Genomic DNA, 12,825 nt, shown 5'->3' with positions numbered 1-12,825 from the left:
GCACCCAGCAGGCTCAGATGCAAGAGGCCTTCCCCCTTTCTACAGAGCAGGAGTATGGACTCAGCCAACCCACCAGAGCCCTCCATGCCCCAGCTGCAGGACAAGGAGATGCTGCTCTGCCCCAGGATTGTGAACTAGTCCATCTTTAGGAAGGGCTCGTTTCTAACCTGCCAACACCTCCTTCGGTGATCGCATCCCTGCAGAACACGGGGTGACAAACACAACGTGGCTCACAGGACAACGTCGGTACTTACTTTTTCAAAGGCTCTATGACTGTCTTTTGGATCTGATTCACCTGTTGAAAGCAAATTACATGTCAGGCTTGTTGAAGCAGCCTGTGTGCACAGCAATACATGTTCGCACAGTGCCTGCCCTATGTGGGCTTCTGAGTGCAACCACAGTGCCCTTGAACCAAAAACCAGACAACTTCTCCCATGGGCTCGGGATGAGCTGAAATTCCCAGTTCAAAAAGAGCCAGGAGAGTGAGATTAAAGAGAAACTCCCATGGGAAGCATCCTGGAGAGGATGACACAAAGAAGGGGGAGATACCAACAGCACCGCAGCACCCCTGCTCTCCCAACCCACACTCACCTTCTCCTGGTTGAAGGAGTCCATCCTCTTCATCGCTGTGTCGAAGGCGGTGACCATCTCCAGGAAGCTGGGCTCCTGCTCACACAGGGGGTTGGAGAGCAGGTCCGAGGAGATCTTCACAGCTGACTTGGACATGGCTGCGGGCAGCAGGAGAGGCAAAGAGAGGAGAGGGTCACTGCTTTGTAAAGGGGGCTGGAACCGGATGAGCTTTAAGGCCCTTCCCAACACAAACCCTCCTGGGATGCTGTGTGCCAGCACTGCCCCTGTAAGGGGTGACCAAAACCAGGGACCTGAGCCACCGAGCTGGGCTCCAGCACAACCTCCCTGCTGGCTGAGAGAAGGGAAAGGAGGAGCCACCACTGCATCCACATAACCCCCCCCGAGCTGCTTGTACAGAGCCAAGCCTGAACCGCTCCGGGGTACGGCTTGTGATGGGGCCAGGAGATGACCCCAGGCTTCTGAAAGCCCTCTCCTCTCAGCAACACGTAGATGGCTTTTTTAATGCACCTTTTCTCAACAGACTATTAAGTGTCACTCTCAGGCTCACTGCAGCTCTTCCGCAGTGAGGAAAATCACAGCCCATTAAGTCTTTCAAATGGCTTTACAGAAATACACCTATTTAAAGTGGAGTTAGTGCTGGGAAAGGACCACAATGACAGCACTGGAAGACAAGGTTTCTGTTTTTACTCCTGAAACAGCCTGGACACGAGCATCATTGACACAGCTGCCTGAGCACCGTCCATCACTGAACTGCATCTTGTGCTCCAGGGAGCAACCCCATGGACCAAGGGGAAATGTAAAGTCTCTGCAGGGCCTGATGTGGCCTCAAGAAACCCAAACCCCCCCCCAGTCACACTCTAGCAGGCCCCAGCTCCTGCCTTGTCGAGCACTTGTGCTTGTTTTCCATCGGACACATCTCTCCCTATCCCGACTCCAATGGGCAAACTCAATCCCGCCCACAGGACCGCTCTATAGGAGCAAGAGAGCAGCGAAGGTGCAGAATGGAAACCAGACAAAGGCACCAAAAGGCATTGACAGGAATGGGAGTAATGAAGAAAACGCCACGAGCACTAAAAATCCACCTTTTCCATCAGCACTTGCTTCAGCTCGGAAGGCAGATGCTTGAGCAGTGCCACAGAGGGGCTTTGGGCAGCTCCTGCTGCACTCGCTCAGATACTGGGAGTTAAAGCCCTCTCAATAATGGGGCTTAAGATCATAAATCAAGGAGTTAACCATTCCCACTGAAAGGTTACACACAATTATAGAGAGCTCAGAAGCTGAAGAGCTGGGAAACTCAATGCAGAACGAGATGCTAACTGTGGGATAACAAAGCTACCGTATCCGTCTATTATCCAAACATTAAGGGTTTAGGCATTTAAACCCTTAAACAGATGGGATATAATCCATATGTGTGACCACATCTGAGGAAGGATTTGTGCCAGAACGGGATGGGGTTAAGGGCGGCAGAACTGCTTCAGCTGCGAGGAAAATGAGTTTCCTTCGCAAGGAGAGGACTGGAAGCACAAAGAGGTGACCCCCTCTTCAAACCCAACTGGTGCCCCAGCCACCGGGGGAGACAGGAGGCAGGGGAGGCTCGCATCGCATCGCCTGCCCCTTGGGAGGGTTCCCTGGTTCCCGTTCCAAGAGGAGAGCTTTTGTCTCCACGTACAGAACATCCTCCTGCTCCTCACCATCCCATCTGCTTGGAAAGAGGGGCAGTGACCAATCACCCCTCGGCACAGGGCTGCAGTGGAAGGAGCAAGACCCTCCTGAGGACACAATGCTGCCCTTGTGGGACCGGGGGGCTGGATGCTGCCATCCCCTCTTGGGAATGGGCACTGCCAGGGGAGCAGTGCTCCATCAGACCTCCACCTCCTTCAGCCCTCCCCAGCCCCTGCTCCAAATCCTCCCTTCACGCCCCTGGTTCCATGGCTTTAAATGAGGAATCAGCTCCCAGGCCCTGGCCACGGCTCAGTTTGTGACTCTGCCATGGAGCAGAACGGAAAAAGAAAGTCCTCCCACAGCTCCTCTGGGGCTTGAAATGCTCCATATAAACAACGCCCACTGCAAGGGAGGGGAGGGGAATCCTGCACAAGGAAAATCTGACCACGGAGCCCTGACAGTGACCAGAAAGGGCACTTTTCACCCTGGAAAGGAGGCCTGGCAGCGCCGTTCCCGGTGCCTTTCCCACCGCTCTCCCCATGGGAACACAGTCGTTGTGCTGGGATGGGGGGAGAGTGTGGGCAAGAGCCTGGATCCGTGCTGATGTCTGGCAATACCCGATAACACACACACAGGTGAGAGCCTGGATCATGGGAAGCCCCATTTGCCACCCCTCTCACTAGGGCTCCTTCCCATTCCTGTTACCCACATTAACCCACAGGCCAGTGCTGCCCACCCCTGCTTGCACTGGTGCATCTGCCTTGGCTTTGGAGCTGTGGGGGCTTGGTGCAAGGAGGGACTACTCCAAGCACACGCTGGGAAGAGCCATCTGTGTTTAAAGCAGCTCTTTGCTGCGTGTTTCTGCACGCTGCCCTGCCTGGTGCAACCACCAGCACCCAGCAGATCCCCTGCTCCCTGCTCCATCTCCTCTCTGCCATCACCAGTTAAAGCCAGCGCCACGTGGCGCGGTCCCACCGGCTCCCTGGGCAGGCTGCTGTGGGGTGGTACCTGCACAGGGAACGTGTTTATTGCACTGCCACCGGGTCAAGGCAGAGCAGGCAGCAGCAAGGGGAGAGCAGGGTGAGTCCTGCCTGAGAGCGGCTGGGGCTGCAGCACACGTGGAACACGCACAGGGATGCCCATGGGATGCTCTGCAGACCCCCAGGGCCTCATCCCACCTTCCTTTGGCTTCAGAGAGCAGAAGATGCCCTCAGTGAAGCAGGTGATGCACACACACAAGGGGCTCAGCTGGAGGCTGCTCCTGCTGGGCTAACCTGAGAGCTGGAACAATAGCTCCGAGTCCTGCAGCTGCAGACACTGAGGCAAAGGGAAGCAAAGTGGCTGGTCCAAGGCCACCCAGCACGCTGCAGCTCAGGAGACGGGGACCGAGCCCATAACAGCCTTTCTGTTCCCTTGGTTGAGATGCTGCTCATGCAGATGGCCTTGTAACTAAGCAAACTGAGTGGGACTGAGATCTAGATTTGTTTTCCAGACTTGTCACAGATTACTCATGTGATCTTGAGAAAGTCACTTCATCTCCTTGTGGCCAAGTTCACAGTCTATGTATCCTACAGTCACATACCCAAGTCTGCATCTGTGCTTTTCTTCATATCCTTCTGAAGCTTTTTGGTCTGATCTTCCAATCTGAAAGATGGGAGAAGGCAAAGTGAATCTTGGAAAGAAAGAAACCCGAGTGCATCATACGTGCAACAAATCATTTACGGGTTGGATATGCTGGCTTCTGTTGGCAGTTAAAAATACCCCGGCGAGGCTCTGTGCACTTCAGTGCTGCTCAACCCTTCCCGCTTGTTTGCAGATGCTCCACAACCTTTCCAAGCTGGGGATCTCTTGCTCAAAGTCACTGCTTTGTGAAGCCCTCGCACCACCACAAATGGAGAAGCCAAATGCTTCCAGATGATAGGGGGGAGCTTAGGGGACACAGCCGGGATGGGGACACCGGTGCTGGTCCTCGGGGCTGTCTGGTGACCCCCCGGTTTTCTGGCAACTCTTTGGAGGTGCCACAATGGGCAAAGCTCAACCCCCTGCAAGTGCTTCTCAGGACACTCTGAACACAGGAGCCACAGGGGAAACCCTGAAGCCTCTGAAATGCCCAGCAGTGATTTGCTGGGAAGAGCACAAGTGGCCAAAATCCCCTGGGAAGATGCAATAGGAGCACACAAGGGAAGTATGTGACTGGTCCTGTTCTACCAGCGCGGTTGATACTCACTGCTGGAGCTTGCCATATTCCCTTTCAAAGTCTCTCTCCACCTGCGGGAAGAAGAGATGAAACCAGCTCAAACGCTGCACTGGAGTGGGAACAACCTGCACTGGGCAACCCGGCCCGAGGAAATGCCCTGTGAACCCTGGGGAGCTGCAGCACTAATGGGAGTTACGCTTCAGGAATGAGGCCTTGGGGGGGGTTCTTCCCTCCAGACTCTCTCGGAGCACAGGATGCTGCCAGGGACGGCGCCAGCTCATTCCAGCACATGAATTGGAGGCTGGCAGTAAATGGGAATGCCTTAAAAGCAGAGAGATGGCAGCTCGGTGCCCACAGCTCAGCGCAGTGCTGGTGGGGATGAGCCCTGATGCTGTGAGAGCCACTCCAGCAGCAGCACCCAGCAAAGGACCCCAACCCAGCCTCTCCCTCCATCCCCAGCCTCAATGGGATGGGTTTTCCCCTCCCAAACCACCCCCAAGCCCTCCCATCTCTGCATTATTTGCCCTCTCCCCATGCTCCCCATCCCTGCAACAGCTCCCTCTGATGAAGCACTTCAGGTGGAGCAGCCCAAGTGTCTGCAACACCTTGCAAAGGGAGGAGAAACCTGTGCTGGCAACGAGCTAAAGAACAGCCTCCTCCCGATGCTCCATCAATGACTGCTTCCTCCTACTTGCTATCTGGCAGCACATCTCCAGTGATACAGGATATTTTAAGGAGCTTTCTTTCCATGCTGCCTGTTTTAACACACGCTCGAACGTTCACTCCACACCTCGTCAACCAAACAGGCAAATGGATCTCAATTGACCAGCCAAGAGTAAATACGTGCGCTTTTGTTGTCATGGGATCAAAACCGGGCTCGTTCGTGTTGTCAGGCTCCCGTGCTATTAAGGAAACGCTACCAGGATGGGAAGGATCCAAAGGTTTGTCCCAGAGCCTCAGGCTGTCCTCGGGATTTCAAACCCAGCCACGTGAAAGCAGAGCACCACAAAGGGACTTTGCTTTCAATCACAACTGCTATTAAAAGACTCAGTGCTTTAAGATGGAGCCCAGCACCCCCAGGGCCCTCAAACCCTCCTTTTCTAAGCACCCCTTGGGCTGTGCTCTCCGGCACCCTGAGCTCCGCAGCGCAATGGGAAGCTGCGGGTGCTCCAGCCGCATCCCTAAGGCCGGCTCTCCCCATCGCTCCCACCATCAGCGGGCCGCACGCTGCCTCCATGGGGCCCCAGTTCCCTGTGGTGCTGCTGAAGATGGTGCTGGTGGAGCACCGCCCCATGCAGCAGTGCAGCATCCATGGTGGTGCAGCATCCATGGCGGTGCAGCATCCACGGCGGTGCAGCATCCACGGCGGTGCAGCATCCACGGCGGTGCAGCATCCGCTGCAGCTGGGGCCTGGGGGTCTGGTACCCAGCCCGGAGCAAACCCACCCTCACAGCCATGGGTGTTCCGGCTCCACCAGCATCCCGGGGATATCATGCTCTGTTCACAGGCCTGAGGTGGGAATTGGTTTGGTTGCAAACCACAGAGCAAGGATCTGTGCTTTGGAGCCTGGTGGTGCCGAGCTCCAGCCCTCTCCTGGTCCCTGCAAGACCTGAAGGGCTTGGCCATGAAATTAAACTGCCTGTGAAGGCTCAGAGCCTCTGCCCCTTCCTCTGTGCTGGTAGATGCCCCCATGGCTATGGAATGAGTGGGGATGAGCAAAAACCATCACTGCCTAATGGAAGGCAGGCAAAGCTTCCGCTCCCTGGTGATGCCCCATCCCTGGCTGTGTTCAAGGCCAGGTTTGACACAGGGGCTTGGAGCAAGCTGCTCTAATGGAAGGGGTCCCTGCTCATAGCAGGGGTTGGAACTGGGTGAGCTTTAAGGTCCCTTTAACCCAAACCATTCCAAGCATCCCCCAAAACACCATTTGCCCACATGCGTTCTCCATATGACAGAGGTGAAGAGGCTTCAGCTGCCCGGCCTGCCTCACGTCTCCAGTGCCATCAGTGCAGAGACAGCTGCCCCAGGACTGCTCTCCTCTTTCACGCCCACAGCAGCAACTGGTTACCAGTCCCCATGCTCTGAGAGCTGGGGCAGCCCCCCCCCAGGCATCACCGCTCCCATCTGCATCACCGGTGCCCCAGCACCCCGGCAGCGAGGAGCAGGGTCCCCATGCACCAGGCAGCTCGAAGCGTGCTCCCACCACGCTGCACCCAGCGCATCCGAGGCGGACAAGCTGAGAGCAAGGCAAGTACATTCAGCAGAGCCCCCAGTAATTCCGCTCCCAGCAGCTATCAGCAATAGCCACACGTCCCCGACACTGCCAGCGAAAGGCTACGGAGGAGATTATCACGTTAAAGTAACGAGAACAAGAAGTACAGGCACGAAAATTACAATATCCTGCAGGGAAGCTTCCGTACTATTCAAATAACCCCACTTTCTGCAGCCTCCTTCTGACAGCTCCAAAGCAGAACCGTGGTGCTGGATGGAAGGGTTCTGCTCCGAGGCACCGGGGCTGGGTGATGCAGGAGCTCCCCGGGTTCTCATTTACATCGACATACAGAACGAGGAGCTCTTAAAGCACTGAAACCGAGCCACGTTCCTCCTTTTCACCCAGTTATTTCTGTTTGCAAACACCGGGCCTTCCACCTCCAGTAGCATCCCTCCTGCTTTAAGGGCAATAGCATAATCGACACCATGGTTACAAGGCAACGAAGCGAGACCGAAGCCAATACTATAAAGAGATGGAAATAAGGGACTGTGATGAACCTCCTTACTCCCCTGAGGTTCATTCCTGTTCTTGGAGGAGGAGAAGTAGCTGATTCCTGCATGTTCCAGTGGTCCCAGCCTGTTCGTGGGTCTTGGGAAGAAGAGGGAAGCACATTATTCCTCCTCCCTCCTCTCCACAACAGAGACACCCATATAATCAGGCCAGAAATCCTGCTCTAACCTGGAACTGCTGCTGACCTCTGCCACCCCATCAAGCAGGAGGAGATTGAAGGCAAGCAATGTGGGGGAATGTTTGCTCTGCATCCAGCAGCAGCGACCTGAGCCAAAGGAATGCTGCAAAGCGAGGGTGAAGCAGGGGCTCTGTAGGCTTCAGCACCCAGCCAGCAACCCCAATCCTCCCCAGGGACTGCAGGAAAGGCACAATGAAAGGGAAGAAGGATGCGCCTCCGACGCACAGAGACCGGCTATGTCCCAGTGAAGATGGAGGGAAGGGTGGAAGCGAGCAGCCCTGCTTGTAACCGGCCTCACCCCCCGTTCCTGCCACATCTCCTCCGTGATTCCGAGCGTTCCAGCTCGCTGGTGGAGCCCAACGGAAAGGCGCTGAGGGCCGGAATCCTGCTCCCGGAGCTCCTCCATCCATCCCTGGGGAAGGCCGAGCTGCTGGGATGAGTCAAGGAAGGGAGGCTTGGCAGGAGCAGGCTCCCAGCTCAGGTCCCTGCTCCCTGCCAAGCTGACTCAGCCCAGGTCAGGCAGTGAGGAGGAGGAGGAGGGTGAACCATGTGAGTCAGCCGGGCCAGAGGCAGGGAGGAAGGAGCAGAACCTGGCTGATGGGGAGGGACTGCCCCATCCCGGGAGCCGCTGTCTCTCCCGACCACGGCTCCGTGCCCCATAGGGATACAGGGATGCTCTCCCTGCCTGTCTGGATAAACCCGAGCGCTGGTGAGGAGCAGGGGACAGCCTCAGGGGACACGGATGAACTTCAATGAGACAGAGCTAGGAGAGCACAGGGAAGACAACCACAGCTCCGGCTCCAACGCAACCGGTGCTCAGACTGCACTCATGCCGGGGGGAAGGACATCTCTGCTGTGAGAGGCTCCATCGCTGCGGCGGGTCTGAGCAGGAACCATCATATGGGGAGCTGAACCCCAACAGCTGTAACTCCTATCACTGGGCACCAGTTGAACCGGGCTGCGCTGCTGGGCGCTCCGTGGCCGTGAGCTCCTCTCTGAGCACTGGATCCTCCCACCCGGCCTCTCCGCCAGCCCGGTGACAGATGCTCTTTTCAGGGATGAGGAGGGGAGAGATTATGTTGTCTGGAATTGGATTTGCCCAGGTTAAGGTGGACACAAAGCAGAGGCACGGCTGGGGCGGGGGGGGATCACTTCAGTTCATCAGCCACTGTTTCCTATGGGGGTTTCCTTGCGGCTGCAGAGGCGAACGGCGGCTGACACCATGCCCTGCTCCAGAGGATCAGAAGCGAGTGGGCACAGGGAGTCATGACTAATGCAGCCCAGGCAGATTGCTGCTCAGGACCAGCGCTGCTCTGGAGCTGACACCAGCCCCAGCATCGCTTCACCAACGAGAGACAAAAGGCTCCTTGGCGAGCACAGCCCCTCTCCTGCACTCCAGTTCCGTGCCCCATGGAGAGCCAGACCAGCCCCATCCTAACAAACGCCTTCTTGCCTTTCCCCTTCTCCCTTCTCTTTTGTGGTCCCATCTCGGCGAGTGGGAGATCCTCTGCCCGCAACCACTTCCCCTTCGGATGGGCTTGGGATGCAGCCCTGGAGATGCCGCACCTTCCCACTTCCTGCAGCAGGCTCCCGAGCCCAACATCTGGAATCTCACAGGCCTTGGCTGCTGCCGCCGCTCCCTGAAGCCCGCACAGATGGAGCCTGCAACTGGGAGGTAAAGCTGGGGGCCTGGAGCTCGCCCCAGCCCCACGGCTCCCACCCCACGGCTGAGCCTCGCTCCCAGGGGATAGCGCTGGTTTCCTGATGCTTGCTCTTTGAAGAGCTGCACTTGACGCTCGCTGTGAGGCTGCGGAGCTGCGGGCTTCCTGCCTTCTGCTTTCCACATTATCCACTGCCTGGGGAGCATCAATGCAGGGCAAGCGGGGCCCCTTGAAAGAGAGCATCAAACCTGAGCTACCGAGGCGCTGGGAAACGCTTGGTCCTGGGGAGCAGAGGGAGAAGGGGAAGGAAGGAAAGAGGGAGGGAAGCAGGGAAGAAGGAAGGAGAAAAGGCCTGAAGCACTCGTGCTGCTGAATGAACCTCTGGCTCCTGGGTATTCCAAGCTGCTCTATTTAACCCTCCCCATGTACCTATATCTATAGGCAGTGCCTCAGAACAGCACATCCCAGCAGCTCTCAAAGGTGCCACCATTCAACTGCAGGGAGCCCAAGCTCCTGCTGCAGCTCAGGGAGCGCTGACTGCAGCAGCAACAGAGCACAGGGGAGACCGAGTCCCTCACAGGAACCTTCTGCAACAGCAAATGCAGCAGGAGCAGAGGGAAATCAGCACTGGCAAGGGAGAGAAAAAGTCAGCTTGGATGTGAGAATGGGTGGGATGGAGATGTCCAAGTCACCCAGAGCCGCTGGTTCATGGAACAGCCTGGAAGGACACTGGTGTTGGAATGAAGACGAGAGGCAAAATCCCATGGAGGAAGGCACTGAGGACACTGGAATGGGTGTGAGGCCAGGGGACAACACAGAGCAGCACCATCGGCAGCTCCTGGGATGCAAAAGCCACTGAGGAATGTCACCAGTGCCTGTCCCCATTGCCTGCCTGGCTCAGGTCTCCCACTGACAGCCTGCAGCTCTCCAGCATCCAATGAAGTGAGGTGCCCAGGGAGAGCAGGACCAGGCCTGGGCCTCCAGGGGGAAATGTCCTGTCCTGAGAAGCTGCCCCATGAACACGAGTTCATCCCCAGGGAATGAGCTGCAATGAGCAGCCTGGAGAGCAGGACTGGGGATGTCAGCCTGCTCATGGGATTAGGCCACCAGCCCTGGTGTGAAGACAAGCTGCTCCCTGTCAGGGCGCTCCAAAGGCAGCTTTGGCTTCAGGGAGAGCTCCCCTGAGGTCCCACAGCTTTCACTTCACCCGGGACAAGTGCAAAGGCAATCTGCTTCCGAAGGGAAAATACCCCCATGCAGCTGCGAGCAGCAGCGCGGGGCTGGGAGCCTCAAACCCACCCGAACACAAAATGCGGTTTTCAGGCGCTTTTAAAGCAAATGCTGTGCAGCACAAATTAATTCACGCCCGAGCACTGAGCATCTCAGCTTATGAGCCTTTCTTTGGAAACAGTTATATTCAGCGATCTGAACCACTCCTCCTCCTCCATCTGCTCCGAAAGGATGAACAAACAAGCCATTGCTGCAAGAAGGAAGGAAGGAAGGAAGCCCGCTCAGCCATCTCCAAGGAGAACGGTGCCAGACCAGAGGAGCTCTTCCCCTTCATCCCCCCCCCAACTCCCCAAAACCCAGGAACGACATCAGCAAGGCACAGCTCCCACAGGGAAACGTTGGCCCCTGCTCGGGCTCCCCCTCACTCCCCGCACGCACGAGGAGCCGAGCGCTGGTCACACGCAGCAACAGGTTCTGCTGCTCCCAGCTCCCTCCCACGACACGCTGCGAAATGGGACGAGTCAAAGTGCTGCCTTGACTCATCAGCCACATGATCAAAGGCTGGAGCTAAAAAGGGGGATCTGGTTTACTCACTGTCTTGGGTACAATCTGTTTCTTGGGCTGCCCGATCTTGAACGGTATCCTGGAAAAGAGAGGAGAGGGAAGGGATGAAGCAAGTGCTGCTGGTTGCAGACAGCCCAGCCCTGTGGGTCTCAGCCCCCGAGGTGGGGTTTGGGGTGAGCAGGGCTTGTCCTGGGGCAGCAACACCTCAGTCTATGCAGTGCTCCTGCTCCAAGGGCCGATAGAATCATAGAATGGTTTGGGTTGGAAAGGACCTTAAGATCATCCAGTTCCAACCCCCTGCCATGGGCAGGGACACCTCACACTAAACCATGGCACCCAAGGCTCTGTCCAACCTGGCCTTGAACACTGCCAGGGATGGAGCATTCACAACCTCCCTGGGCACCCATTCCAGTGCCTCAGCACCCTCACAGGAAAGAATTTCCTCCTTAGATCCAATCTAAACTTCCCCTGTTTAATGTCCCCACTGAGGTCAGCACCTGCATCTGAAACCCCCTTCCCCACCCACCAGGCAAATAAATCACAGAACCCCACAACGGCTTGGGATGAAGGGACCTTAAAGCTCATCCACTTCCAACCCCTTGCTACAGGCAGGGACCAGGCTGCTCCAAGCCCTGTCCAACCTGGCCTTGAAAGGATGGAAACGCAATGGGTGGGAATGCAATGGGTGGGAACACAATGGATGCTCCAGCATTCCGATTGAAGAACACGTTTCAAATCAAACCCAAAAGGGAAATAAATAAACAAATAAGCCCTGTAAATATCCAGAAAGAGGATATTAAATAAAGCAACAGCAAATAAAGTGTCTGGAGCTGCTCCCAAGCATCCCTGTGCCGTGCCGGAGCAACCGGAGCAGCAGCTCACCTGCAGCACAACAGCTCCTTCATCCTTAAACCCTTCAGGATGGTTCCCAGGAAATCTGGGTTACCTGGATGAGCTTCCCCACGTGAGGGAGCTCCGAGGTGAAGCGTGCTCAGCATAAACCCCCTCCGGAAAATAACCATGTCCCTTTCAGCTCCCAGGATAACCAAGAGCCAGGAACTCAGCGGCTGTTTCCAGTGTGTTTCATTAAGTTAAAGAGGTGCTGCTCTGTGGAAGCATCTCCCCAAAACCTCCTCATGGTCTCTGCATCGCAGTGCTTTAACTCAAGAGAAAACGGGGCTTGCAATGAAGTGCAAGCATCTTTTCCCAGAGATGCCTCACCCAGAGCACACCTATAGCTCAGTGGCATCAGCATCGCATCCCAAATCCACACCAGCCCCTCTTGGGATGATGCCGAGCCCCTGCTTGGACCAGTCCAAACTCTCACACTCCTCCCCAAAGCCACGTTCAAGGGCAGGGTGGACACAGGGGCTTGGAGCAAGCTGCTCCAGTGGCAGGGGCTGGAGCTGGAGGAGCTTTAAGCTCCCTTCAACCCAAACCAGCCTGGGGTTCTATGGGAGAAAGCGAGCAGCGACACCACATCCCCATGGGCAAAACAAGCCCCGCATCACCCGAGCTGGCCACTGCTTCCAACCCAAGGGTGTAATTAGGGCCTGGTGCAGGGCTCGGGGAGCAGGAGCCAACCTGAGTCACCAGCAATAGAGAACTTCCTGTTTATGGTGCTCCGGTGGGAGCGATGTAATTTGGGGCTGTTTAACCCTTTCCAGCTCTGTGAATCACACTCCTCTCCTAGCCAACCCCTGCCTGCTGTGTAATTACCCTGCCAATAGCCGCGGGTGCGGCGCCTTACAGGAAGAAAGTGAAAACACAAAGGTTTTTTCGCTGTGTTTTCCTGCATGGGTCAAATATAAACCCCAAGGAGGCGCTTCCCTGCCTGGCTCCGGCGCACGCCGCGGGTTTGGAGGTGATGGCATCGCTCTGTCTCAGTGGCAGGATGAGATGTGCTCTTTACCCAATGCAGCCATGACCCAGGGCTCACTGTGAGGGTGCTGAGGCACTG

General features: G+C 56.4%; 2 protein-coding genes across 4 annotated transcripts in view; one reads left to right on the top strand and one right to left on the bottom strand.

The window, feature by feature from the left end:
• The window catches only part of BIN3 (bridging integrator 3), a 32,643-nt gene that overhangs the window by 12,796 nt on the left and 7,022 nt on the right, over positions 1-12,825 (bottom strand). For 2 of the 3 annotated variants that reach the window (XM_061349771.1, XM_061349770.1), the window contains exons 2-6: positions 10,896-10,944; positions 4,481-4,521; positions 3,836-3,897; positions 592-728; positions 255-295 (exon numbers count right to left, since the gene is read on the bottom strand). In XM_061349771.1, coding sequence (XP_061205755.1) covers positions 255-295; positions 592-728; positions 3,836-3,897; positions 4,481-4,521; positions 10,896-10,944 — 330 coding nt within the window. Of the gene's footprint in view, positions 1-254; positions 296-591; positions 729-3,835; positions 3,898-4,480; positions 4,522-10,895; positions 10,945-12,825 lie in introns of those variants that run through there. The other variant, XM_061349772.1, reaches the window with a different exon arrangement.
• PPP3CC (protein phosphatase 3 catalytic subunit gamma) overlaps positions 1-12,825 on the top strand; it is an 81,015-nt gene that overhangs the window by 61,247 nt on the left and 6,943 nt on the right. The window lies entirely within an intron of this gene.

The sequence above is a fragment of the Neopsephotus bourkii genome, unplaced genomic scaffold, assembly GCF_033783945.1.
Source record: "Neopsephotus bourkii isolate Nb327-2 ecotype Australia unplaced genomic scaffold, CSIRO-AGI_Nbou_v1 NB_457, whole genome shotgun sequence".
Classification (NCBI taxonomy): domain Eukaryota; kingdom Metazoa; phylum Chordata; class Aves; order Psittaciformes; family Psittacidae; genus Neopsephotus; species Neopsephotus bourkii.
This window is presented reverse-complemented; position numbering and strand designations above follow the sequence as displayed.